Source organism: Canis aureus, chromosome 19 (assembly GCF_053574225.1).
Source record: "Canis aureus isolate CA01 chromosome 19, VMU_Caureus_v.1.0, whole genome shotgun sequence".
Taxonomy (NCBI): Eukaryota; Metazoa; Chordata; class Mammalia; order Carnivora; family Canidae; genus Canis; species Canis aureus.
In genome coordinates, this window is record NC_135629.1 from 56,032,777 (window position 1) to 56,059,872 (window position 27,096).

At 55.1% G+C, this 27,096-nt stretch overlaps 2 protein-coding genes and 2 long non-coding RNA genes across 7 annotated transcripts in view; 2 read left to right on the forward strand and 2 right to left on the reverse strand.

The window, feature by feature from the left end:
* KDM4B (lysine demethylase 4B) overlaps positions 1-17,549 on the reverse strand; it is a 137,258-nt gene extending 119,709 nt beyond the window's left edge. The window contains 1 exon segment of the mRNA XM_077860372.1: positions 17,461-17,549. The gene's annotated coding sequence lies outside the window, so the exon portion shown is untranslated.
* Positions 6,130-7,600, forward strand: LOC144290796 (uncharacterized). The gene is made up of 2 exons (XR_013358334.1): positions 6,130-6,473; positions 7,251-7,600. It is a non-coding gene; the product is annotated as an uncharacterized LOC144290796 (long non-coding RNA).
* On the forward strand, positions 9,103-12,857 carry LOC144290798 (uncharacterized). The gene is made up of 2 exons (XR_013358336.1): positions 9,103-9,152; positions 12,323-12,857. It is a non-coding gene; the product is annotated as an uncharacterized LOC144290798 (long non-coding RNA).
* Positions 17,550-24,094: 6,545 nt separating the features above from the next.
* Positions 24,095-27,096, reverse strand: part of UHRF1 (ubiquitin like with PHD and ring finger domains 1) — a 32,068-nt gene continuing 29,066 nt past the window's right edge. For all 4 annotated transcript variants that reach the window (XM_077860375.1, XM_077860376.1, XM_077860373.1 and 1 more), the window contains one exon: positions 24,095-25,610. In XM_077860375.1, coding sequence (XP_077716501.1) covers positions 25,464-25,610 — 147 coding nt within the window. In that variant the 3' untranslated portion in view covers positions 24,095-25,463. The remainder of the gene's footprint in view (positions 25,611-27,096) is intronic.

Consider the following 27,096-nt stretch of genomic DNA (forward strand, 5'->3'; position numbering starts at 1 on the left):
CATTATACAGGACTGATGAATCACAGACATCTATGCCTGAAACTAATACATTACATGCCGAATTCAAATTTAAAAAATAATAAATAAAAATCTGTATGTCATCTCAAAAGAAAACTCGAGTTATTATACTAATATCACACAAAATCACTCTAAAAAAAGGGGGGGGGTATCCTTGGATGGCTCAGTGGTTTAGTGCCTGCCTTTGGCCCAGGGCATGGTCCTGGGAGTCTCAGGATCAAGTCCCACATCGGGCTCCCTGCATGGGGCCTGCTTCTCCCTCCTACTGTGTCTCTGCCTCTCTCTCTCTCTCTGTGACTCCCATGAATAAATAAATAATATTTTTAAAAAATAAATAAATAAAACAAAAATGTTAAAGACAGACATTTTATAATGTTAAAAGGGCCAATCCATCAGGAAGATATAGCAATTTTCAACTTACATGCACCTAATAACAAATCCCAAAATACATGAAGCAAAAACTGATGGAAATGAGGGACAAATAGACATTTCAACAATAATAGTTGGAGACAGTAATATCCTACCTTCGACAACGAATAAGACAACCAGGCAGAAACAACAAAGAAAGGAAAGCCTTGAGCAACACTCCAAACCAACAGACATCTGTAGAGAACCCCCGCTAAGAGCAGTAAAATATACTTTCTTCTCAGTTCCTATGAAATGTTCTCCAAGACAGACCATATGTTAGACTATAAAACAAGCCTCATTAAATTAACAAGAATTCAAATCATAGAAAGTAGGTTCTCTGACCACATTAAAAATTAGAAATCAGTAGCATAAAGAATTTACAAATTCTTTACAAATATGTGGAAATTTTAAAAAATACTCTTTTTTCCTTAAGATGTATTTATTTATTTGAGAGAGAGTGAGAGAGCATAGCATGCATGCGTACAGCTGAGAGAAAGGAGGAGAGTCAGGGAGACTCCTCGCTGAGCACAGAGCCCCATGCAGGACTTGATCCCTGAACTTGAGATCATGACCTGAGCTGAAACCAAGAGTCAGGGGCTTAACCAACTATGCCACCCATGTGCCCCTAAAAAACACACTCTTAAATAACCAATGGGTAAGAGAAGAAATCACAAGCAAAATTAGAAAACACTTTGAGGTGAATGAATACAAAGACACACTAAACCAAGACTTACAGGACACAGAAGCAGTGCTTAGAGGGAAGTCCCCGCTGTCTCGATGAAAAGGAGAAAGCTCGCAAATCAATAATCGAAATTTGTACCTTAAGGTCCTGGAATAAGAGCAAACTAAACCTAAAGCAATCATTAAGAAGGAAATAATAAAGATTAGACCAGAAATGAACAGAGTAAGAGCAAATAAAGCAAGAGTTGGTTCCATGAAAAAAATCAAAATAATTTTAAAGATTTATGTATTTATTCATTCATGAGAGACATAGAGAGAGAGGCAGAGACACAGGCAGAGGGAGAAGCAGGCTCCCTATGGGGAGCTCGATGCGGGACTTGATCCCAGGACCCGGGGATCACACCCTGGGCTGAAGGCAGATGCTCAACCGCTGAGTCACCCAGGTGCCCCAAGATCACCCAAATTAATAAACCTTTAGGTAGACCAATCAAGAAATAAAAGATTCAGGTTGCTAAAACTGGGACTAAAAGATGAGATGCCACCACTACCACTCACCCTAGAGAAGTACAAAGGATTATAAAATAATACTGGCGTGGAAAGCTACTGAGCAATGAAAAGCAATGAGCAACTGATACAGGCAACAGCCTGGATGGGTGAGAAGTAAACAAAGCCAGTCCCCAAAGGCGACACGTGATGTATGATTCCACAACATTCCCGAAATGACTAGATTATAGAGGAGAACAGATCAATGGCTGCAGGGACCCGGGGTGGGAGTGGGGGGGGGGGGGGTAACTCCAAAGGGGAAGCACAAGCAAGCTCGTTCCTATTGACGGACAGCTCTGTATCTTGAGCATGAAGGGGGTTACACAAATCCATGCAGCTGATGTCACTAACATACAAAAAAGTGAGTGCACGGGGGCAGCTGGGGGGCTCAGTCGGCTAAGCCTCTGTCTTCGGTTCAGGTCACGGTCCCAAGGTCCTGGGATTGAGCCCCGCATAGGGCTCCCTGCTCAGCGAGAAGTCTGCTTCTCCCTCTGCCCCTCCCCCTGCTCGTGCTCACACTCTCCCTCTCCCTCAATAAATAAAATCTTTTAAAAAATAAAGTGTGTGCACAATAAAACTGCTGGAACTCTAGCAAGGCCCAGGACATATTATGCCAAAGTCAATTTCTTAGTCTGACAATGGACTATGGTTATGTAAAATGTGAACACTGGGAGAAGGCGGGTGAAGAGTACACGGGACCTCTTCATACCATTTTTTAAAAAGATTTTATTTATTTGAGGGAGAGAATACGACCTGGGGGAGGGGCAGAGGAGAAGCAGACTCCCTGCTGAGCGTGGAGCCCAATGTGGGGCTCGATCCCAGGACCCTGAGATCATGACCTGAGCCAAAGTCAGATGCTTAACTGACTCAGCCACTCAGGCAACCTCTCTGTATTATTCCTGCAACTTCTTGGGAATCTATAATCCTTAAAAAATAAAAAGAAAAATAATATGGGGGCTATTTTGCCATGGATGGCAGGATGGAAGGGCAGACTATCATATGGACTGATGGTTTGGGGCTGGGTGACAGGGACAGGTGCCTTCTTTATCCTAATCTGTATTCCTCTGTACGTGTTCAAAATCTCGTAATAAAACCCTTAAAATGTGAAATACATGGAACCAACACAGTAGTGGCCACTAACAAGGGCCTTCTCCATCCAGACCTACAAACACCCTTCAAACTGTGCCATTATCAAGGCTCAGCCCCTTTTGTCTCATACGCTCCCTGAAACAACGGCCAGAGAGGCCACTAGAGCCGCTGAGTGTTCTCACAACCTAGATCCTAAAGAGACGCAGGATGGTCTGAATGCCACCTTGAATAATGTATTCCAAACAGCATGTGAGAGTCGCCTAATACGCATGATCTCTAAAACGAGCTCTGCCGGGCGCCAGGATCTCACTTCCCATCCCGCATTTCTCCTTCAGCCAAGGCGACAAGTGCTGCCAGGGCCCACCCGCCCCCAAGCCCTCACCATTCCAGAGCGGAAATCTGAACTGCTCATGGTCAGGGAATTTTTGAAAGCTTCAGGAGACTTGCATTCTACGTGAGGTTTCTCCTTTTCAAAGGCCTCGTTCCCAGGTGAAAATGATCTGCTCTCACACCAAGGTCTCAACTCTTTCTAAGCCAGAAAATGTAAAAGGGAGAACAATAAAGGAAAGGAAGACAGGCTGACAGAAACAACAGGATGAGCTCCATCCTCCCGACCTTGCCCGGTCATCCTGGGAGAAGCAAGAGCCACGGGGCACCTGGGTGGCTCAGGCTGTGAAGCGCTTGCCTTTGACTCGGGTTGTGATCCTGGAGTCCTGGGATCGAGCCCCGCATCAGGGAGCCTGCTTCTCCCTCTCCCTCTGACCCCCACTCCTGCTTGCTCTGTCTCTCTCATGTGCTCGCGCGCTCTCTCTCTCTCTCTCTCTCTCAAATAAATAAATAAAATCTCAGGAAAAAAAAAAAAAAAAGGAAGAACCAGCATCCCCCAGTACTTTCTGCTCTGGGCCCAGCATCCAAGCCCAGCATCCAAATATCCAAACAGAGACAGGCCCCTCCATGGAGAACCCTGCCGACTGTTCCCCAATCACAACAATCCTCTCAGGTGGTCACCCTCATGTCACCGATCACCAAGAAGGAAGATGAGGCCCCGAAGGGTTAAGGGACTTGCCCAAGGTCACACAGTTGGGAGGAATGATGGGGCCAGGGTTAATCCAGCTGTTTCACCCTGGGAGTCAGCGCAGATCCCTTCCCATGCACCCAGTCCACTCATGAGGCCTCCCTGGTGTGCTGCCTCCGAAATCTCCCCCAAGGCCAGTCCTCCTGCCCCCAAACTAGACTACCTCCTGAGCCACTGTCACAGCCCAACTGGCTGACGGCTGGAGTTCCCTCCTGCTTTTACTCCCATGAGCCACCAGAGGGGTCTTTGAAAACACAGAAATCTCTGACTTCACCATCAGCTCCCCGGGCTTCTCCCTGCCTTTACTGGGGTCTGGCTTACCGCAGCCTAAGCAGCAGAGCCACTCGGTGTGGCTTCTGCAGACCTCAGGGCTTACTGCTCTCCGGCTAGCTCATCATGTTCCAGCTACATGGGACTCCTTCCAACCCTCAAACATGCCAAGCTCATTTCCACCTCAGGACCTTTGCACGTACTATTTGTTCTTCCGCTTGGAACTTCTTGTTCCAGAGCTCCTCAGGGTTGGCACCTCCGAGTCATTCAGATCTCTGCCCAAATGTCACCTCCTTGGAGCAGATTCCTGTCCACCCAGCACTGCCTCTTGTACTTCCCAGTCAAATCACTCCCCCATTTCAACACCCAGGGGCCACTTGTTCCTTGCTGGCTACTTAGCACCTAGCCTGGCACAATGAGCCTGGAGAGCTCCCAGGCCCTCAGCGCTGTGGCGAGCCTTCAGGCTCTTCTACAAAGTTGGGGCTGGTGGAATCAGCTGGTCCCAAGCACCAAAGCACCAACTCAGTGGCCAGGGATAACAGTCCCGTGCTGAGCACTTCTTAACACACATCACCCCGTTTACATCCAGCAAGGAGAGCACCTGAGGGTGCCAAGGCCCAGAGAGGCAGCGCTGTTCGCCCCAGGTCAGTGGCAGAGCAGGTTTGGGAGCTGGGGTGCCATTCTCAGCACTGGCTCTAGGCCCAAACCAAGTCTCAAGGACTAGATTCTGGTCCCCCGACTCCAAAATCCCCTGGAGAGGTCTTCCTGATTGCCTGGACTGCCAGGGGTTCCTGTACACGGGTGGGGGCAGGGGGCAGCCACGGGACCCCTACCCAGGCCCCTCTCCGGGAACCACAGCCATCTCTGCTCTGGGCCAGCCTCACCCGAGAGCCAGCAAGGGGGCGTGCAGCTCAGTGTGGAAGGCCGGCATTTAGGGGACCAAGTGGAGCTGGGGAAGCTCTCTCTTCTGATTTCCCAGAGTGGACATCCCAAGTGCGGACACAAGGAGGCACGGAGTGGTGGGTTCTGGCTGTTTCTGGAGAACCTCCACCGGCCCTCCTCTCCAGGCCCAGTGTGAGTCCTCAGGGACAGCTCTGGCCTGGGGTTGCACACTCTTGCCAGCCCAGGTCACCTGAGCAGCACAGACACATCGGGGATCCCTGCCCTCTGGGGCGCACGCTCTGACTTCACCTCTCCGTGGTGGCTTGTACAGCAGTGGCCACGCCGGAGCCCTCCACCCATCCTGACCACACCGAGCTCCAGGCCTCCCGGGCACCCAGCCTATGTGGCAGGACCCCTGCCTGGCAGTCACAGGGCCGTGTGACCAGTCCCCGGCAGGGACCCTTCCCTCAACTACTGCATCAGCCCTCAGGGCAAGGAGGACATCCTATCACCCCCAAACTGACCCCTGGACTCTGGAGCACACGGAGGGCCCCTCACAACGTCTGGCTGCACACACGTCAGACACTCACAGGGACTACAGAAGGCCTTCCCTGGTTGGGTTTTGTCCCGTTGGCCCAGAGTTTTCTATTGGGAAGATACGCTACGTCTGTAATAAAGACCCGTCCGGAAGGCTTGTTAGGCAAACAGCCATATGACCCGGCTGACCCCCAAGTTCCCAGGCCTTCTTCTGGTTAAAGGCCAAGTCAGTTAATACAGGGAGACATGGGGCTTCAAGGAGCAGGTGCCGGAAGCCCGAGGCAGCAGCTCCTGGTACCCGGCGTCACAGGGGCCATACCGAGGACACCTGCGCCCCAGCCGTGGCAGCCGAGAGGCACCAAACCTAACCAGAGCTTCTCCCACCCAGGGCTGCTCTGTGAAGCCCACCGGCTCACACCGAGCCCTCGCACGGGACCCCGGTCTTCCAGGCTGGAGACTCCAAGTTCATTTTTATGGCAGCCCCAAGTTCACTGGAGGAGAAAATCCAATGAGGCATGACAAACAGGCCCCAGGACTCCGAGTTCTGGCCCGGCCGCCTCTGGCGAAGCCTCCCCGGGCAGCAGCGCCCTTGCTTCCTGGTCCGTAAATCCCCGGCCAAACCCTCCTACCTGCCCCATTGCCGTAAAGAAGCTCCAGAGGAAGAAAAAACAAACTCATTTTCAAAGTGCCTTCTAATAACCTTGACTGTTCCTTAACTTCCTCCCCAGCATCAGTACGGAGCAGCGGTGTGAAAACCATGGGCCACTGTGGAATTTTAGAAATTTCTGTTGCGATGCCTCCATTCACCGGCAAGGGAAGACAGAAGCCCAGAGGAAAGTCGGTACTGTGATCTACCGAAGGCTCAGGAGGCTGGGCCCAGGTCCTCTGCGGGCTGTCCTGGGCACCCCCCGGCATGCCCTCGGAGCACAGCTGTCCTGGGGCCCGAACTCCTCCGGGAACAGATTTTCAGGTATTGACTCGGTTCTTCTCACAACCCCCCGACGCACAGACCTCCGCTGCCGTCCCCATTCTGGAGGTCAGGACATAGACCCAGGAGGTCAGGCGCATGGGTGCAAGCCGCCAGCCGCCCACCCCACTCGGGCTCTCCTGCCTCGAGACCTCAGGCCATTTAGGACCGCCTGCAGCTGGCGATGCTACTTCCGAGCTGTACTTCTACCCAAGCCTCTCTCCTGGGTCTTCCCAGGGCCAAAGCAGTATTCCAAGTTCCTGGAGCCGCTTGGGGCTACGTCCACAGCTCCCCAGCACAGCCAGCATCCATGCCACAAGTGTCCTGCCCTGGGCTCGGCCACCAGGACTCCCAGCCCTCACAGCTGGTCCAAGATGAGAGGCAGGACTGCGAGGGTGCCCGGGAAGGATCGGGACACGGCCGTGGGGCCTGACGTCCCGGAGTGAGCGGCAGCATTGCAGGCCAGGGTGGCTCGCTCAGCCACTGCACCTCGAGAGCCTTGACTTCAAGCAGCCCAGTACCAGGCCCTCCAGGGGTCAGCCCCTGCCCTTCCCAGGGCAAGCTGTCCTGACTCCTGGGTCGGCCCACAGCTGCCGTCTCCTCCTCCTCCAAACACTGGCTTGATTCCTACCCTCTCTGTGAAAGGCTCAGGGCCTCCCCGGGCCCCCACAAAGACCTCTCCCTTAGCTGCACCCCTCCCCCTGCAGTGGGTCAACACCCTCCCCTCTCACCCCTCAGTGGCCACAGCCGGTTTACACTGGCTCTGTCTCGTCTCTCCAGCTAGAGGCAGACGGCTCCAGAAACTCTGATGGACCAGGAAGGTGGGCAGGAACGGGAGGCGGATGGAAGGGGCCAGTCTCCACTAAGGGCCAGGAGCCCCCACGGCTGGCACCCCTGACCCCATCACAGTGCTCAGCTCATCCAGGGACTGCAGTTCCCCCAAATAACCAGGCTGTCGGGGGCCAGCAGCAAGCATGAGAGACACCCAGCATGTTGAGGACTCCGTACCAACAAGACAAAGCAAAAAACAAAGGAGTGTAAAATAATTCAGTAACTATTTTTATACTGATTCCATGTTGAAATGTTAGCATTTGGGGTATCTTTGGCTCAATACAAATACATTAGTCAAATTAGTTTCATCTGTTTCTCTTTACTCTCTAACGTGACTTCTAGAAAAATGGCACAAGGGGCTTGCTTTGCGTCTTTATTGGGCCGCGCTGCCTTAGGAAAGACATCTTTCCGGGTCTCATATTTTGGTCACTGAGTCTTCTGGAGTCAGTTTTTGTAGACAGCGTGAGGTGGGGGACCAGCTTTATCACCTGACATCCGGGTGTGTTTACGCATGTACCCACAGGGCACTTCCCACGAGCCCAGGACACCCCACCTCACCAGTATCCTCTGCCAAGGGGGAGAGAAAGTCACAGGCACACAGGTGGGCGTCACTGCCCCCACAGGGATGGCACCGGGCAAGCATGTGGGGCAGGGGGCTGTCCGGCTATGTGCTGCTACCAACCCACACCCCTCAAGTCCCTCCCACCCCCAGGAGAGCCCAGTTTGGTGGGCATTTCTGAATGGCCCAGTGTGGTGCTGCCACTACGCCTGGAGGGGACACTTAGAACCCAGTCACTGGCATCTAAGAGGTAACTCACAACTCTGGTAAGGCTGGGGCCAGGCAGACCAGGAAAGTGGCCCAAAGGAGGTGGCTCAATTTAAAATCCACCGGCCAGGGACACCCGGGTGGCTCAGGGGTTGAGCATCTGCCTTCAGCCCAGGGTGTGATCCTGGAGTCCCAGGATCAAGTCCCGCACTGGGCTCCCTGCAGGGAGCCTGCTTCTGCCCATGTCTCTGCCTCTCTGTGTCTCTCATGAATAAATAAATAAAAGCTTTAAATATAAGTAAATAAATAAATACAAATTTATAAAACCCACTGACCAGACTGCAGGGGGAGGTCTTAGAAAGGAGGGTGCTGAGTGGGGTTTCCCCCACATGAAGCTCTCAGGGAGGCCCGCTCAGGCCTGGGAGATGAACGGCCAACCTGGCCAGCAGCAACCGGCCTTTCCGCCCTCAGCCATGGCAGACTCAAGGCCAGGAGGCCCCAGCCCTACCAACCACGAGGTGAACCTACAGGACACGGGAAATGGAGAAGCCAGAGTGGTAGGGGCCAGGGTCACAGGCCCCATGGAACAGACACAGGGAGGGAGGCCCGGCTCTGCAGCGAGAGGTCCCGCAGGGGACCCACCAGGCCAGCTCAGGCTGGAGGAAGAAGAGGGCAGACAGGCGAGGACTCACCGATCACTACGGGGGTCCAGAACTGTGCACACCAAGGGTGGCCTGAGCACCTCCCGCAGGTGAGCTGGGTCGCCGTGTCTGACGTTCTGGCTGTCCCTCACCTTCAAGGCCGTCCCCAAACCCATGGGCCAAGCCTCCCCACACAGATGCTCGGGGAGGGAACTGGACACAGGAGGCCACACGAAGTGTGAGTCCATTTACGTGGGACGTCCAGACTGGAGGGGGGCTGGTGGGTGCCGGGTTTGGGGGCAGGGGGAGAGGGACTATTTAATAGGTACAGTGTTTCCTGTTCAGTTCTGGAATGTTCTGGAATTTCACAGTTGTGACGGCTGCACAGCTCTATAAAAGTTCTAAAACACACTGAATTGTCCACTGAAAAGGGTGAACGTTGTGGTATGTGAATATCTCGATTAAAATACACTTAAGGGGCACCTGGCTGGCTCGGTCGGTAGAACGTGCACCTCTTGGTCTTGGGGTCACGAGGCAGAGCCCCATATTGGGTGTCGAGTTTACTTTGACTATATATATAAAACGACAACAGGGCAGGACTACTTTACGAGGGGCTGCTCTAGAAAATTCAGGTCTCGGGCTCCCTGCCTGGAGCCTACTCCCCCCTCTGCCTGTGTCTCTGCCCCCCCTCCTCTCTCTCATGAATAAATAAATAAAATCTTTAAAAAAAAAATAGAAAATTCAGGGTCTGGTCACCCACCAGAGCCAGTCACTGGGCAGCTGCCCCGTGGCTCTCCCTGGTGAGCCCAACAGCTCTGGTCTTAGCCCCTGGGATGCTTGGAGACAGAGCTGCCGCCCCTTCTCCCCTCAGCCCCTCGGAGCCTAGTGTGGGGAGCGGGCGGGGGGACAACACCCAAGAGACGGCTGGGCTTCCCTGCCCCCACCCCATGCCCTTGTCCATGCAGGTCCCCAGGCCCCCCCGAGCACCCGCTCCATCCCCCTCCTCCCGCCAGCTCATCGTTGCCCATTGCCCACGATGACAAGGCTCGGCTCAAGTGCTGCCTCTTCTGTCATCTTCCTGGCCACTGCCCAACCCTTTGCCCTGCGCCTCCTCCGGCCTGGCGTCTGTGTATCCCGGCAGCCCTGGCCCCCCGCCCCTCTGCCTTCCACCGTGGACCGTGACCCTGTGGGCAGGAGACGCCGCTCATCCGGCCACAGACACGAGGCGGGCCGACAACTGTCACACTCAACAGATGTTGCTCGATGCCTCGGATGGAGCCAGGGCTCCCACGGCCGTGTGTCCACTATAAAGCCACGGCCTGGCCAGGATTGAGAAGACGAGCCATCGGTCGGCAGGCCCAGAGCCACATTCAAGAAGCGTCCTGTGAGTCTGGAGGCGGGCAGGCTGCGCGGCTGGGGCGTCTGCAGGGCCACGTGCCGCATGACCAAGGCTGCGCTGCCCACTCTCCCCGTGACCATCAGCCTGAACCTGCCCGCGCCCACCTGCAGGTCTGGGAGCCGCTGGCAAGCTCCGTGCACGCATCTGTCCAACCAGCCGCCCTTCCGTCTGCGGGGCCCGGCGAGACGCCTCGAGGTGCAGAGCAGCCAGCTTCTCAACAAGCGACACTGCCTGTGCGTCGAGGCTCTGTCCTGCCTCTGGTGCAAGGACACGCGGACTCGGGAGCAGCCAAGACCGGTCTGTGGCCCTGACAGGCTGCCGCCCAGGAAGGGGGCGAAACAGGACGCCTTCTTTTCCAGAAGGGGGTCACTGAGCCAGCATTCTCTCCTGACTCCTTACTCTTCCTTGGGCAGAAGGAGCTGGACTAACGCAGTGAATCAAGAGTTTAAATTCCAGGGGCTTTACTCACATGCAAGCGAGACACGAGCAAGCCTCTCGACTCGTGACTCTGATAATCAGATCCATGCAGCGCGCAACCCGAGATAGGAAGCCCACTGTGCCGAGGGCCGACTCTTTCTGATACATGGGATTTTAAAGGGAACAGCAGGCATTTGAAAGAGCCAGCAGCAAAATGAGAATCTCCCAGCTGCCTGGCCAGGGACCCCCTCACTCATCTGGAGTGCCCACGCGGAGACCACACCAGCCAGCTCCCGGGCCACTGTCTGGGCTGCCCAGAAATGCTGGGGTACGCAGCCCGTTTCCACCCACCTGTGGCCCGGGAATCCCCGTGCACCCCTGTCGGCAGGCCGTCACCGTGCCTGCTGGTGGCTTTGGGCTGGCTCTCAGTCAGAGGGGGCCTCGGGGATCCATCCTCCGGCTTCTTCTGTACAAAGCACAGCTCCAGATGCACTGGCAGCTCATCTTCCACAAATCATTTCTCTCCACGCTCTCCCCCTGGAGACTGGAGCGAGCAGCCATAAGACCAGGAAGGCAGGCCCGCCTCCATCCCTACCTGCCCACGAGGTGCGGTCACTTGGGGGTCAGACCTGGGCCACCCAACTAGAGATCCCCTCTTCACAGCTCGCTGGACAGGCTCCCCCGAGGAACGTAACCGGGATCACGTATCAGCAGACAGGGCCAGACCCTCCGTTCGTCATTGTTCTGACCTGTACCTGGAGACCCGCTCAGGGAGCTCGGTGGCCTGCGGCGACTTGCTTTCTGGCTACTCGCTCTTTGTCCACTGAACAAACCCACTCGAGGCCTCCGTCCCCGAGCCACAGCCTGGAGCGACAGGACAGCTCTGCTGCCAAAAAAGCCCGGCGGGCCCAAGAGCCAGACAGCTCCACACACGCGATCTGTCAATGCCACCAGCGCCCACCAGTGCCCGCGCCGCCCTCGCTGGAACCACTGGGCTGGGGCAGGAAGCACAGGGACGGAGAGAGGGAAAGGCCCAGAAAGAGGCAAAAAAAAGCATAGGCAACTTTGGAAAGCCAGGATGTCCAATCTGGAACTCTCCAGATTGTTTATTTCAATCAACTGAAGAAGGTGCAACCTCACGTTAACGGTATGCATGCCTGACAAATAGAACATTCCTGGGAAGGGACCGGACGGGCGACATAAAGATGTCCTTGGCTCAGAAATCACACATCGGCCACCCTTCTCCCCACCCCACAGTCGTGGTGGAAGAGCACCGTGGAGCCAGAGCTGCCGGGGCCTGGCCTGCGCCCGCCACCTGCCATCTAACTGTCACCATGGTGTCCACACGCCCCACACAGCTCCGCGTTCACACCCACGAAAGCCACATCTTCAGAGGGTCCCCGTGGAGGCCCGGGAGCTGGGTGGCCATAAAAGCCACCTCCGACGCCCCTTCCGACGAGAGCACTAGTGTTGGTAAAGAGAATGGGTCAGATGCTTACAAAACAAAACGATTGGGAAACGCGTCTTCCTTTCAAACCCTCGGCCTCTGCCAGGCCCAGACAAACTCCTCAGGCCGAGAAGATCCTTTCTAATCTTCTGGGGTGCCATAAGCAGAGGGGGTGGGGGCTGGAGCATGAAAAGGTCAAACATCGCAAGTGGCAAAGTATCTGCCCCTTTTCACAGCCACTTTTCTTCCTCCTTCATTGTGGGGTTGTTTCGGTGGATACGTTGTTTCATAACGTTTTCTTCTGTTTCCCTTGAAACAGCTTACAACCTTTTTTTTTTTTTTTTAATATAGAGTAGGACTCCAAATGCTTTGATGTAAAAAACATGGAAATTCATTCATTCAACAAAGGAGCATTTATTTACTGAACACCCACCGCGAGCCGGGAACCGCCCTAGGTGCTGGGAGACACACAGCAGCCAAGAGAGACGGCGCTCCTGCAGCATGGACCGCACACCCTGCTGCAGGTGTTTCTAAACTATGGCCCACAGCTCAAATCCAGCCTGCCACCTACTTTGGGTACAGCCTCCAAGCTAAGAACGGTTCTAACCTTTTTTTTTTTAATTTTTATTTATTTATGATAGTCACACAGTGAGAGAGAGAGAGAGGCAGAGACACAGGCAGAGGGGGAAGCAGGCTCCATGCACCGGGAGCCCGACGTGGGATTCGATCCCGGGTCTCCAGGATCGTGCCCTGGGCCAAAGGCAGGCACCAAACCGCTGTGCCACCCAGGGATCCCCGGTTCTGACCTTTTTTAATGGTTGGGTGAGGAAAAAAAAATCAAAGGAAAAGAAACAGTTCATCACGGGTGAAAAGTATGTGAAACTCATGATTCTGCGTCCACGAATAAAGTTTTATTGGAAAATAAGCACACTCATTCCTGTCTATAGTGCTGTGATACAATGGCAGAGAGGAGTTGGGACTGGCCTGCAAAGCCAAAACTATTTACTCTCTGACCCTTTCCAGAAAAAGCTTCTGTTCTCCTGGATGAGACAAGCAATAAATAAACAGATTAGTATGTGGGTTTGCAGTAGTGCTGAATGCAAAGAAGAAAAAGCAGGACGGGGAGAGAGGGTGGTTGGAAGGGTGCATTTAGGCAGTGTAGCCAGAGATGGCCTCGGAGCCGAGATGTGAATGACAAGGAGCCAGCTGGCTAGAAGAGTAGGAGAACAACAAGTGCAAAGGCCCTGAGGCAGGGCAGGGAAGAGTGGGCAGGGAGCTGGTTACAAATGAGAGAGCAGGCATGGGGGGGAGGGGAGGGCAGGGAGAAAGGACAGACCACAGAGGACAGACCACAGTGACCACAGAGACCACAGGAAGGGGTCTCGAGTTTTCCCAGGAATAACAGGAAGCTACTGGAACGTTCTGAGTAGAGGTAGGCCATTTTTTAAACTTTCTAAAAGCTCCCTGAGGAAGCAGGAGTGAAAAACGACGGGCTAGTGGTGACACCTTATCTAATCAAAGAGAACGCTCCTCGAACAGGCCAAGCCAAAGAGGGGAGTAAACTCAAAAACCAACTTGCCCAACAACAGAATCAATGCATCAAACCACTCAGGCCTTACTACTGAAGGGACATGAACTTTTTTTTTTTAGTATCACAGTTAAATGCATGTCATTGTACAAGAGTATCGGCAGCCAGCATACTAACAGCCCCACAACCTCATGGACGTAACTGTCCAGGAGGAGGCAGGATTAAAGCAGTGAGTCACCTTCAAGTCAACTTAAAGAGATCTGTTAAGCAAAGTGACAGGAAGGGGTATGGTGACAGGGGGAAGGTGGTGTGGTGACAGGTGGAAGCCTGGGCAGGGCACCCGCGTGGGCTCGGGTGAGGACATCCCCCGGAAGACCCCTGCGCCATGCCTGCCGGCTGGTCTGTACCCCCCTCTCAGGAGTGGAAGCTGCAGGCTGGGAAGGCCGGGGGAGAGCCAGGGTGACAGCAAGAGGGACCTGCACAGCCAGGCTGACACAAGCCCCTCCTCATTCGCGGACGGAGGGGAGGAAGGGGACAAAGGGAAGCAGAACTTGAGGCAGATCAAGGTCCTAGCCAAATAGCAGACAGGCTGCTGTTCGAGGTTAAGTGACACGATCCCCTTTGGGGGGCATCTGTGTCCCCCAGGGGACCCTGGGTAACGTCTGAGGGCATCTGTGGTGGTCGCACTGGGGGTGCTCCTGGCATCAAGTGGGTGGGGCCAGGGATGCGGCTCAGCCCCCCCACAGTGCCCGGGACCGTCCCACGGAGGACAATCCGATCAAATGTGAGCCCGACAGAAACAGATGCCACGCACCACTAAGCAACCCAGTCCAGCTCCGAGCTTCTGGTGCCACACAAAGCATTCAGTGCTTCTCACCCCCTCTGAACCCCAAAATGACCTGGGATGGGTTCTCAGGACACCCATTTTTCAGATGAGGACCATGGGGCCCAGAGAAGGGAAGGGATCTGCTCCAGAGGAGGGATTTGAACCCAGGTCCCTCAGACTTGGAAGCCTGTATGGGGAATGGAGGGGAGGACAGGAACCTGGGGACACAGTCACCAACACCAGGTCAGAACGGAGTCCAGGCTGGGCCCTGTCCTCTGCTGCCCAGCATCCTCAGCCAGGACCACAGGCACCAGGGCGGGGCAGGAAAGAGCTGGGGCAAGAGGCCCCAGGGGGCAGCCACGGGGCAAGTCTTTGGAGCAGAGCCAGGAACCCTGGCCTGCCGAGGCTGTGGTGAGGCACCAAGGTGACCGAGCAGGTCTGTGGGGCCCTCCACACTCATGCTCTCTGCAAGCAGCGCATTTACTCTCCACCCTGCCCCCCCACCTGGGAAGGTTTAGTGATCCCCCCTCAACTTTGTTCTTGAGCAAGTGACCCACCCAAGGTCACACAGCTTTGACGCCCACACCACCCTGCCACATCCCAGGAGGAAAGCCACCCACAGAGGCTCAATTGCCAGCACGTCACTCCATCCCCACCCGTTGTCCTCTGCTCCTGCCCAGTCCCCGAACCCGGCCCCATGGGTGGTGGGCTTCACACTCCAGGACACTCACATCTCCCTTCCCCCACCGAACTGGGGCCCCCTGAAGCTAGAATTCTCTGCAAGCTGCCCCAGTGCTCCACCGTCCCCATTCTCACAGGTGTCAGATAAGACCCAGGAACAGATGGCCCAGCCCCTCTAGGGGAAGGGGGTGGGGCACAGGAGGGCAAGGGCGAGAAACCAGCAGAGGCGGAGTCGAAATGCGGAATCAAGTAGGGCCAGAGTGAGGGGAAGGGGCTGGGCGGGAGCGGGGCGTGGGGGGAGAGGGCCGAGCACCCCAGAAGCTCCTGCAGGATGGCACAGGGACTGAAAGAAAGTACAACAAAGGCCGGGCGGGGTCCCTAATGACCAATCAGCAATACCTTTCAGCGCCAGCGTTTAGCATCCCCTTGCCCTCCCGCCCACAAGGAGGAAAGGATCCGAAAACGGGAAGAAAAAAAAAAAATCAATTGTTACAAGACCTGTATGGATTCCCAGTCTCCACGCCTTCACGCTCACGGGAGTGTGCACACACGCACACACGCGGCGGCTGACATAGGACCCGCGTGCACGCTGCAACACCTGGGAGCGTTTGTGCCACCACACCTCCGCCTCCCCCTCTGCGCCCCAGCAGTGACGTCCCCCGTCCCCCCCCCACCCTCCCGCCCCGGGGGCAGGGCAGTCTGACCGGCGCGGTGTCCCCGGCACAATCGGCACCATCGGAGGAGCCCCGAGATGGGCCAGGCATCCAATCAGAAACACGGAAAGCGGGCCAGCGAGTTTCAGAAACCCTCGACTCCGATAATCACAAGTTGACTCCACGACTTTCACACTCTGTCCTTCAGGGATCCAAAAACACAAACTGCAAAGACGGGAGAGGCTTGTGCACCGCTCCTGCAGGGGTGGCGGGAGGCGGCTGGCCAGCAAGTTGACAGACCCTCCCGAAGCCTCATAAGGAAGCTATTATTTGAGAATCAGGGGAGTCATTAGCTCTCGGATGGCGGCGATAAAAGCCCAGAGTCATCTAATGAGCCCGTTTCGGGGGGCCTTCTCCAGCCTGGGGACAGCCCCATACTGGCTGCTGAGGCAGAGGGGTGGGGCAGGGCACCCCAGCCTTGAATGCATCCCAGTGCCCTCAGACCCAAGGCCGGGCCGGCACCCAGCGGGACCCAAAGCAACTCGCAGCTGACATAAACACACGGACACAACCACACTCCTTACGTGTTGCAGGATCACCGGATCCCACCGAGCACAACCACCTTCTCACTAGTTTCATAACTCGGGAAACAGTTGCCCAGGTGCACCTGAATTATTAAAACAAAAGCATCCTCCCCCCCCCCTCCTCCCCAACCCAACAGATGGGACACACGGAAGCGCAGTCCACGCTTCCCCCGCCCCCGGGGGTGGGAGGGGGGGAGCACGAGCTCCTGCAAACCCTTCACCGGCGCCCAGGTGGACACGCACCCGCTCCACCTGGTGTCACCGCGCCCACCGGACGCAGACGCAGGTCCCTTTCAGAACCAATCCGTGTCCCCGCCGCTCCCACCGGGGTCGCCGCAATCTCCTCCTACAGAGAAGGGGGTCGCTGAGCCGCCCAGGGGGGCTGGGACGGGGGGCACGGAGGGGACGCGTCTGGAGGCTCGGGGTGCATACCCAGTGGATACGTTTTTTAATCATTAAAAAAAAAAAAACCCGCACACACACAGCGGACTGCACGCTCCTTTCGGGGGGCGCGGGGATGGGGAGCGAGTTGGGCAGCCGCGGCGGCCCGGAGGCCCGCGTCTAGGCGAGGGGGCGGGGGCGGGGGCCGGGGCCGCGGCGGGGGCAGCGCCCCCGTGACCCCGCCGGGCGCCCCGAGGGGCGGAAACGCCGGCGGGGGCCGGCCGGGGCCTGGGATCGCCCGCGCGCCCGCGCTCGCCAGCGCTCTCCGTCCCTGCCTCGCTCTTCATTTTTTTTTTTTTTTTTTTAATTATCAGGATTGTTGTGAATAATAAAAGAGAAGGGCCCAGGCGGGCAGGGCCGGCCGGGCCGGGCCACCCACGCTGTCATCTTTTGTGCAGGGCCGGCGGGGACGCCCCGGCCCAGCCCCCGCGCGCGCCCCCGGCCCCCGGCCCCCGGCCCCCGGCTCCGGGCCGGACGCCCCCGCCTCCCGCCCCCGGCCCCGGCCCCGCCATTGTCCGGCCGCGCCGCCCCCGCCCGAGGCCCGCCGGGCGCCCCCGGGCCGGGCGGTTAACGCCCCCAACCGCCTCGCGGGCCGGGACAAAGCGCGGCGGCCGCGGCCCGAGCAGGCCGCGCCCGAGGCCTGGGCCTCGCGTCCCGGGCGCCCGCCCGCAGCCCGGGGCGCGGCGCGGGGGCGGCGGCGGCGGCGGCGGCGGCGGCCGCGAAGGCGGCGGCGGGGCCCGAGCTCGGACGCGGCGACCGCCTCCCCGCGGGCTCACCTGAGGCGGCGCGCGCGGCCCGGTCCGGAGCAGCGGCGCGCGCTCCCCCGCCCTCGGCGTCGCACCCCCAGGCCCCGCTCGGGCCGGGCCCCGCTCGGTCGCTGGCGGCCGAGCCCTCCGCGAGCGCCCCGGGCGGGGCTTATGAGGCCGCGCGCCAGCTCCGCCCTGGCTGCCATTGGCCCCCGAGCCCACGCCCGCGCGCCCATTGGCTGCCGCTGACAGCTCCGCCCCTCCCCTCCGCCGGGCCCATCAACATCGCACGGCCCGCCCCCCGCGCGCCCCGATTGGGCGGGCGCCGGCGCAGGCCTCGCCTTCCCATTGGCTGGCCTGCCGGGACACGCCGGCGCCCACCCACGTGCCCGCTGACCGGCTCCGTTTTCATTGGAAGCGGCGCACGCCAGCCAAGGCAGCCGCCACCAACCGGACGGCGGCTGGGCCCCGGATTGACAAGGGCGCCTCGGGGACCGCCCAACGACCGCACGGGGGCAAGCGAGCATTGGCTGGCGGGGCGAGCCCGAGGCAGGGATTGGCTGGCGCGGATGCCAATCAGGACCGGGGCCCCGCCCCGGTTATCAAGCTGCAACTGAGTACGTGAGACCCAGCACAACATCAGCACCAGGCCAGGGAGGCACGAGGAAGGAGTTCGAGACCCGCGGCCGGAACTTGGACGCGGCGTTCTCCGGTTCGTGGAGTCCTGACGTGCGAACGGCTCCGGTGCAACCCATTTTGCAAAACGGAGGGACTATAAAAAGTCAAGCAGCAAGCGCCGCTCCTCTGCCCCCCCCCCCCCCCCGAAAGCCACATCTACTCCCATCACAATCCACAAACCTTTGCAAATCCGCAAGGCCCACCGGGTAGTTAGGGGCGCTCCCGCAAGTTCCCTAACACGAGGCAGTCCCTGGCACCAAGGTTCCGAGCTCGGCTGGGCCCCGCGCCTCACCGGGACCTTTCTGGGCCTCAGTTTCCCCTGCGAAGTGGAGATGATGGTAACGACCACACGCACACTCGACCCTGCCGGCCAGTCCCATAGGACGTTGCAAGAATGAGTGGGAAGAGACCCACAAAGGGTTTGGGCGGGTGGCTTCACCGCGGTCATCATTGCTACCTGCGCCGTAGGCAACAGTAGGGTGCGCTGGGCTCGCGGGTCACAGGTGCGAATCAGCAGCGGGGCGTTTCCCAGGAGGCTTGGTTAAGTGTTATCCGCACTGTACCCCGGGAGGTCAGGCACCCCGAGCAACGCCCCGGAGCTCGGGTCTTCAGCACCAAAGGAACTGCCCTACACACCCATCTACAGGGTCCGGCCAGGTAACTTGCAGCCCGGGGCACTCTCGTAGCACTTTCAGCTGTGGAGCAGTTTAGGGACGCAGTTTAGGGATCCCCGGGTGGCTCAGCGGTTCTGCACCTGCCTTTGGCCCAGGGCGTGATTCTGGAGTCCCAGGATCGAGTCCCCACATCCGGCTCCCTGCATGGAGCCTGCTTCTCCCTCTGCCTGTGTCTCTGCCTCTCAGTCTCTCTGTGTCTCTCATGAATAAATAAATAAAATATTTTTAAAAGGGGCGGGGGGGGGGTGGCAACTGTGTAGCAGTTTAACAAGACGTCGTGATCCATGCACTCACTGCCCTGGAATGATCCCTTACACACATCCATGGGCAAGCTGCAGAATGATCCAGAATTTGGTGTCCAGTAACCTAAGTTATGGAGAAAACACACGGAGACCAGTGCCGTGGGGTCTCTAAGAGCACGCATCCGTGTCAACCCACAGAGAAGGTAACCCCGAAAGGGAGAAGAGGAAATCCTTGCAGAGAGATCCACATGGGGAAAAAGGGTCGTCTGTGGGGACTTGAATCTGTTCAGGGAGATTGTCCGTTCTCGTGGGACCATATTCATATACTCCCCATGTAGTTAAAATTTGGCTCTAAAAATGGGAAAGAGCAACTGCCCCCAAGGAACTCCCTAACCAGGGGGGGGAGACAAATGGCATTTGATCATGGTAACACAGTATCCCAGGTACAACAGAAGGCACCTCCCCCAAACACACACACACACACACACACACACACACACACAGGTCTTTTGTTCTACTCTCAGGTCTGTCCCGTAAGATAGTGAGTTCCAGGTGTTTGGATGTCACAGACTCACAAATTTTATTTTTTAAATCAGGGCACCTAAATAGGTTGTCAACTTTATTTTGTATAGGGAGACTTTTTTTTTTTTTTAAGTGCCACCTAATCTTACGTAAAAATCTGAACATTAACAATTGTAGAATCCAGACAGGGGGTGTATTTGAGGGTTCACCCATACAGTTCCTCCAACTTTTCTGTTGAAAAGTTTGCATGATAGGATGTTAGGAAAAAAATACAATTGCTACCATTTAACTAAAAAGTTACATATGCAGGGATACCTGGGTGGCTCAGCAGTTGAGTTTCTGCGGTAGGCCCAGGTTGTTATCCTGGAGTCCTGGGATCGAGTCCTGCATCAGGCTCCCTGCAGGGAGCTTGCTTCTCCCTCTTTGTCTCTGCCTCTCTCTGTGTGTGTCTCTCATGAATAAATAAATAAAATCTTTAAAAAAAAAAAGTTTCATATGCAAAGTAGGAAGGATGCAGATTTTTCAAGTGGGCAAACTCACCTAGAGATAAGTCACCTGGGATTTCTTCAGGTCTTTGCAAACAGGTGCGACTCTCGTGAAAGGCTGAGGCTGAGATCCATGCTGGCATCTGTCCCTGAACAAGCCAGGAGGCCCTCTGGCACTAGCCTCGAGCAGCCCAGGGCAGCTCACTTATTTTATTTTTTTTTTAAGATTTAATTTATTTATTTGGTGGGGGAGAGGGGACGAGTAGGGGGTAGAGGCAGAGGGGGGGAATCTCTCAAGCAGGCTCCACACTGAGTCTGACACGGGGCTTAATCTCGAGACCCTGAGATCACGACCAGAACCGAAACCAAAACTCGCTCCAGGGACTGAGCCACCCAGGCGCCCTGGGCTAGCTTGTTCCTAATGATTTCCACCTTCCCTGAACGGCCAAGGTGTGGAGCTGAGACTCCCCTCCCACATACAGGCCTGTCTGATACATAAATAGAAGTGGTTGGAAAGGTAAACTCCTACATGCTTAAAAAATTCATTTTTAGAAGTCCATTTGGAGGAGGAATTCTTTTATTTACTTATTTTTAAGTAGGTTTCCCGCTGGGCATGGAGCCTGACTCAGGGCTTGAACCCATGACCCTGAGATCAAGACCTCTGCTGAGATTGAGTCGTATGCTTAACCGGCTGAGCCCCCGAGGGGCCCCTGGAAGAGGAATTCTAACATTTCATTTCAAGTACATTATCCCTAGACATACGTATAGGTTTCACATTTTTGTTTTTTGCTTTTTAAAAATATTTTTTTTATTTATTCATGAGAGACACAGAGAAGAGGCAGAGAAAGAAGCAGGCTCCCTGCAAGGGGCCCGATGTGGGACTCTATCCCGGACCCCAGGATCATGCCCTGAGCCAAAGGCAGACACTCAACCACTGAGCCACCCAGGCATCCCCTTAGGTTTCATATTTTTGAACATAAAAACACAAATATGCACACACCAAACCACAGCTCACATGTTTGTTTACTGAGGTGCCAGACAAAGTGGTAACTTGATAAATGAACTGAAATGAATAGAAAACCAGCACAACGCAGTATATATAGCGCCATCCTCACTTTGTGTTTAAATTTATATACACACATATATGTGCCCTGGCTTTGCCATGTCCTTGGGTAAGCCACTTAACCTCGCTGGGTCTCAACTGCAAAATGGCTGGGAGTCAAAACTACACTAGAGGGGTCTGTTGAGGCCGAGCACCGTGGTACCAGCGTAAATAGAGCCTGACAGTGTCAACCCTCTGGCAGGCAACGTCAGGTCTTTTCACTTTTTGGCCACACACTCAGTTTCCCAATGTTCTCAGGGGCTCATGAACAAATTTTATAACCTGGAGGAAAAGGAGGAGGAAGCTTTACATTAAAAAGTCAACCAGGTTGGGCAGCCCAGGTGGCTCAGCGGTTTAGCGCCACCTTCGGCCCAGAGTGTGATCCTGGGGACCCATGATCAAGTCCCATATCGGACTTCCTGCATGGAGCCTGTTTCTCCCTCTGCCTGTGTCCCTGCCTCTGTCTCTCATGAATAAATAAAATCTTTAAAAAAAAGTCGGGGGATCCCTGGGTGGCGCAGCAGTTTGGCGCCTGCCTTTGGCCCAGGGCGCGATCCTGGAGACCTGGGATCGAATCCCACGTCGGGCTCCCGGTGCATGGAGCCTGCTTCTCCCTCTGCCTATGTCTCTCTCTCTGTGTGTGTGTGACTATCATAAATAAATAAAAATTTAAAAAAAAAAAAGTCGGGGATCCCTGGATGGGTCAGCGGTTTAGCACCTGCCTTTGGCCCAGGGCACGATCCTGGAGTCCCGGGATCGAGTCCCCAGCATGAAGCCTGCTTCTCCCTCCTCCTGTGTCTCTGCCTCTCTCTCTCTCTCTCTCTCTCTCTCTCTCTCTCTGTGTGTGTGTGTGTGTGTGTGTCTATCATGAATAAATAAAATTTAAAAATCTTTAAAAAATAAAAATAAAAAATACAAGTCAACCAGATGGGAACGCCTGGGTGGCTCAGTGGTTGAGCGTCTGCCAGCCTGCGACCCCAGGGTACTGGGATCAAGTTCCATATCAGGCTTCCTGTAGGGAGTATGCTTCTCCCTCTGCCTAGGTCTCTGCCTCATGAATAAATTAAAATCTAAAAATAAGTTTTTAAATCCACCAACCAGATGGATTTAAAAAGGTGGCTGATTCATATAATGGAATACTATTCAGTCTTTAAAAGGGGTACAACACGGGATCCCTGGGTGGCGCAGCGGTTTGGCGCCTGCCTTTGGCCCAGGGCGCGATCCTGGAGACCCGGGATCGAATCCCACATCGGGCTTCCGGTGCATGGAGCCTGCTTCTCCCTCTGCCTATGTCTCTGCCTCTCTCTTTCTCTCTCTCTGACTATCATAAATAAATAAAAATTTAAAAAAATACAATAAAAAAAAATAAAAGGGGTACAACAGGGCGGCCCCGATGGCACAGCGGTTTAGCACCGCCTGCAGCCCAGGGTGTGATCCTGGAGACCCGGGATCAAGTCCCACATCGGGTTCCCTGCATGGAGCCTGCTTCTCCCTCTGCCTGTGTCTCTGCCTCTGTGTCTCTATGAATAAATAAAAATATTTTTTAAAATAAAATAAATAAAAAAATAAAAGGAGTACAACACGTTAGTTACCCTGTGAAGACTGAGCCCAGGATGCTCAGGGAGGAAACTGGACACAGAAGGCCCACAGTGTGTGAATCCACATGTGTGACACATCCAGGACAGGTTCGTCCGTGGACAAAGGGGCCCCGTGGGGGCCAGAGGGCTGGGGAAAGACTGCTGATGGGAACAGGATTTCTCCTTAGGGTGATGAAAATGTTCTTGAACTAGAAGTGATGGTTGCCCAATCCTGAATGTACTAAAAATCATTTAATGTTTTAAATGGATGAACTTCAGGGCAATGTGAAGTGTATTTCAATGAAGCGGTTACATAACAATAAAAACCAAACCAAATCCAACCCGACCAGGAAAGCAACATGCCTGATGTTGTGATTTTTTTCTGCATAGCAATTCGATACATTTTTCTGGATTTTGCTCATTTTTAACAGTGGCATTGTCCTTAACTTTCAAAACGAGTGAAACATCTAAAAAGCCATCAGTGTCAACAAGGAGCCCACCTCTGTGACTTCTGCCCCTGGGAGCAGCGCCCGCCTGGGGACAGTCCCGGCATTTCCTCTGCTCCTCATAGCTGGGCGTCGCTCCTACTTCTATTTCATGGTCACACTTGACATTTGAGATGGAACTCATCTGCCGTACAACTGACCCATTCAAGAAGCAAACAACTCGAAGGATTTCGGTACATCCCCAGATGTGTGCGGCCATCGGCCAACCTAGAACATGCTCGTCAGCCCCACGAAGCAGCCCCACCCCCCACCCAGCGTGCTTTCAAGGGCACACTTGGCACACTTTTAAGGACCAAGAGAGACAGAACTTTTTCGTTATCAAGTCAGATCTGCCCACATCACTCCTTGATCATCAATAAAAGGTGCAGGGAAGAGGTCGGTGTGAATAATGCCTCTGCAGCGTGGAGCTGCTCCTTCCCTGCAGTCGACACCTGCCCCTTCCTCGGCCTCCGACTTCAGCTAGAGACAGCATTTCAGGTCATCAGGACCCACATTGGTGCCCAAATTTCCCAAGGCCTCTTCAGGGTCACGTGACTTCTGGTTGCTGACTCAGGCCCCTCTCCTAATGGAGGGCATGGCTCTTTCCTCGCTAGTAAGTGGGGACAGTGCCACTCACCTTGCTGAGTGTTATGGGACACGCGGTTCCAAGCTGGAGGGCTGGATATGCCCCTGGGCTCGGGTTTGGGGACTGTGTAAAAGTCAAAGCCTGACACCTCCTGAGTGGCACTTAGACCCACAGCGCACCACTCCGTCTTCGACCCTGTCCTGTCCCCTGAGCGGGAATGATGCCACTTGCCAGCTCCGTGTCCCCAGGCTCCGGTGAAGAGGCACAGAGCGCCTCAAGAACAACTCGTGAACAGGAGAAGACACAGCCCCAATGCATCTGTAAAAGGCATTTATTCTGAGAATCTAAAAATCTGGACAAAGAATATTGAACTTTTTAGAAAAAGCCTACACGGGATTTCGTGGTTTCTTCCTAATACATTAACAAATCTAATAAGAAGGAGAAAAGAAAAACTTTAAAACAGTATCTCTCCAGTTTGTCTGCAGTTATGTGATTTAAAATATTCCTGTTCTATTGAGGTAAAAGCTGCAAACTTTGGTAAAGTTAGAAAAATTAACAAATCATTCCAAAAAATACAAAACCGAAGGAGAAAAAAAAAAAAAACATGAAACAAAAACACAACCAAACCCTAAGTTATAGCTTTCTTGGTACATATACAATAACTACAAAAAAAATTCATTTAAAAAAAGTACTTAAAAAAAAAAATAACCCAAAAAATTCCCTCTTATAATTCTCAGTTGGTGAGCTGACCATTCAATTGAAAGGATCCACAGAAATGAAATCACCCCCAAACACTCACCCGGAATCGGGAAGAACTGGCTAACCCCAGTTTCAGAACCTGGCTGGCGTTTTCAACAATTCAGTGCTAAAAGAGAGCCCCCGTGTTTACAACAGAAGAAAGACCCCAAGGCACTTGAACATGGCTTTGAACATGTGCTTCCGCGGTGCTGCGGGTGGGCTGGCCCTTGGCCGCACGCCCGGCCCCGCGCAGGGCAGTCCAGCGGCCGCAGTGGTTCCCCCCTCCGTCACCTGGGCAGAGGGCTCTGCGTGCAGGGGTGCAACACGGAAGCGCACGGGGGGAGGGGGGGGTGCATGGCTTCGGGACAGGAGTCCACACCGCCGGCCAGGACGGCCCCTCTTCTCGCCACCTTCCCGGCGGGCGATGGCGGGGCCAGGGACACCCCGGCCACTGGCTTGTAGGCGGCAGGATGCCGTCAGGGAGATGCGCCCAGGTTCCACTTCGGGGGGCCGAAGCCACACACCTTGAAGAGATTGTTCTAGGCGGCCGGGCGCCTTCTTGTTCGGCGGCGGGAACTCGTGGGAACTTGGCGCTGGGGACACAAGCAGCCTTCGCGCCAAGGCATTTTTCATTCCATCTTCAGAAAAGATTTTTTTGTTTGTTTTTTTGCTGATCAACTGCAGGCTTGGTATTTTTTTAAAAACCAAAATAAAAACACTGAGAAGTCCAACTTTCTCTTTCTTTGAGCCGTAATACAAACTCCTGAAAATTTATAGGTTAAAAAAAAAAAAAAAAACACACAAAACAAAACCAGGAAGACAAGGCTTTTTAGGGAGTGGAGGAAAAACTACATGTTTAAGTTAAGCCCACTAAAAACCAAATAGGGGGCAGAGACCCCCAAGACACGTTTTTTTAAAAACTGCCGGCGAGAAGTGCTTGAGGATCACCGCCCGCTGCCGTAGCCGGGGAAGAGCTGGTTGAGGATGGCCTGCAGCGGCTGGTTCACCTGCATGGCATAACTCCGGCCCAGGTCGTAGCGGCAGGCCGGGCAGCTGAACACCTGAGCCCGGAAGGATCTGTCCAGGCAGTCCTGCAAGAGAGGGTAGAGTGAGAGGCAGTGTCCCCGCGGCCCCCCGTGTGGAGTGAGCAACAGTAACCGACTTCTCACAGGGTCCAGAGGCCCCTCCTGACCCTCGGTCTCACTTTCTGCCTCTAGGCTGGCCTCCCTGGGGCTCCTCAAAGACTCCAAGCTCACCCTGGCCTCCAGGCCGTGGCACTTGCAACTCGTGCCACCTGACAGTCCTGCCATTCATGCCTCAGCTCTAGTCACCTCCTCAGAGGACCCTTCCCCGATGACCCTGGAGCATCAGAAGATCTGAACCCTACTTGTCTTCAAACAGCACCCGCACCAACACAGAATACGTGTTCAATAAATATGCACCGATGAGAATGAAGGAAGGATGAAAGGAAGGCAGGATCTCTGGCCCTGAGCCAGACAATCCTCAACCAAGTGACAGCTGGAGAGGAACGCCAGGCAGGAACAGAGCTACAAGGTGGACGTGCCCTGGAGAGCCAGCTTCCCGCTCGGAGACACAGGGAGGACGCTGCCTGCCCGGCCGGACTGGGCACACAGGTGCACACACACCTGAAGGATGGGGTCAGGGAGCTGGGTGAAGGGGTAGAGGTCACCACGGGGACACGCCTGCTGAAGCCACCGCACGTCCACTTCTAGGCACAGGCTGTGGCTTCAGCTTCCATTTGTAAACACTCAATTCTTTTTTCAATAAAGCCTACAACCTTGATGCCAGAGACCCAGGGCAGTTCCTTCTGTCCAAAACAACTATGATTCAGCGTTGAAAAGTCAGGTTCTGGGCTGTGGCATTACCCACAACAGCCAGAGATGGAGACGCCGCAAGGTCCAACTGCATGCCGGAAGATTATCCAGCCTTAGAGAGAAAGGAGGAGGGGTGCCTGGGTGGCTCAGCCGCTTCACATCCGACTCTTGGTCTCAGCTCAGGTCTCTATCTCAGGGTTGTGAGTTCAAGCCCTGCCTTGGGCTCCACGCTGGGAATCGAGCCACTTAAAAAAAAGGGGGGGTGATATCCTGCCACCTGCCACCACGTGGATGGACCCTGAGGACACCAGGCTCAGGGAGAGAAGCCAGACCCAGAAGGACACGTCCTGCATGACCCCACCTCCCAGAGGAGGCCTGTCCACAGAGACAACAGGAGATGGTGGGAGCCAGGGGTGGGGCGGGGGGGGGGGTCCATGCTTCCCAGGGACAGGGTCTCGTGTGGGGAGATGGAAGATTCTGGAGACGGGGGAGGGGGGCTACATGGTGGGGTGAGTGTGCTTCGTGCCCTGAGCTGTGCACTCTAAGTGGTTAAGATAGAAATTTTTATGTTGGGTCTATTTTACTACAATAAAATTATTTAATAGAAGAAGAAAATCAGCTGCTGGGACAAGCAGGCAAAGCGGTCTCCCTAGGACCACTCGGAGGCTGGGGTTCCTACAGTACCAGCGGCCAGCAGCCCCCGCGTCCACAGCACCCACACTGGCTCTGCCGAGAGGCTCGG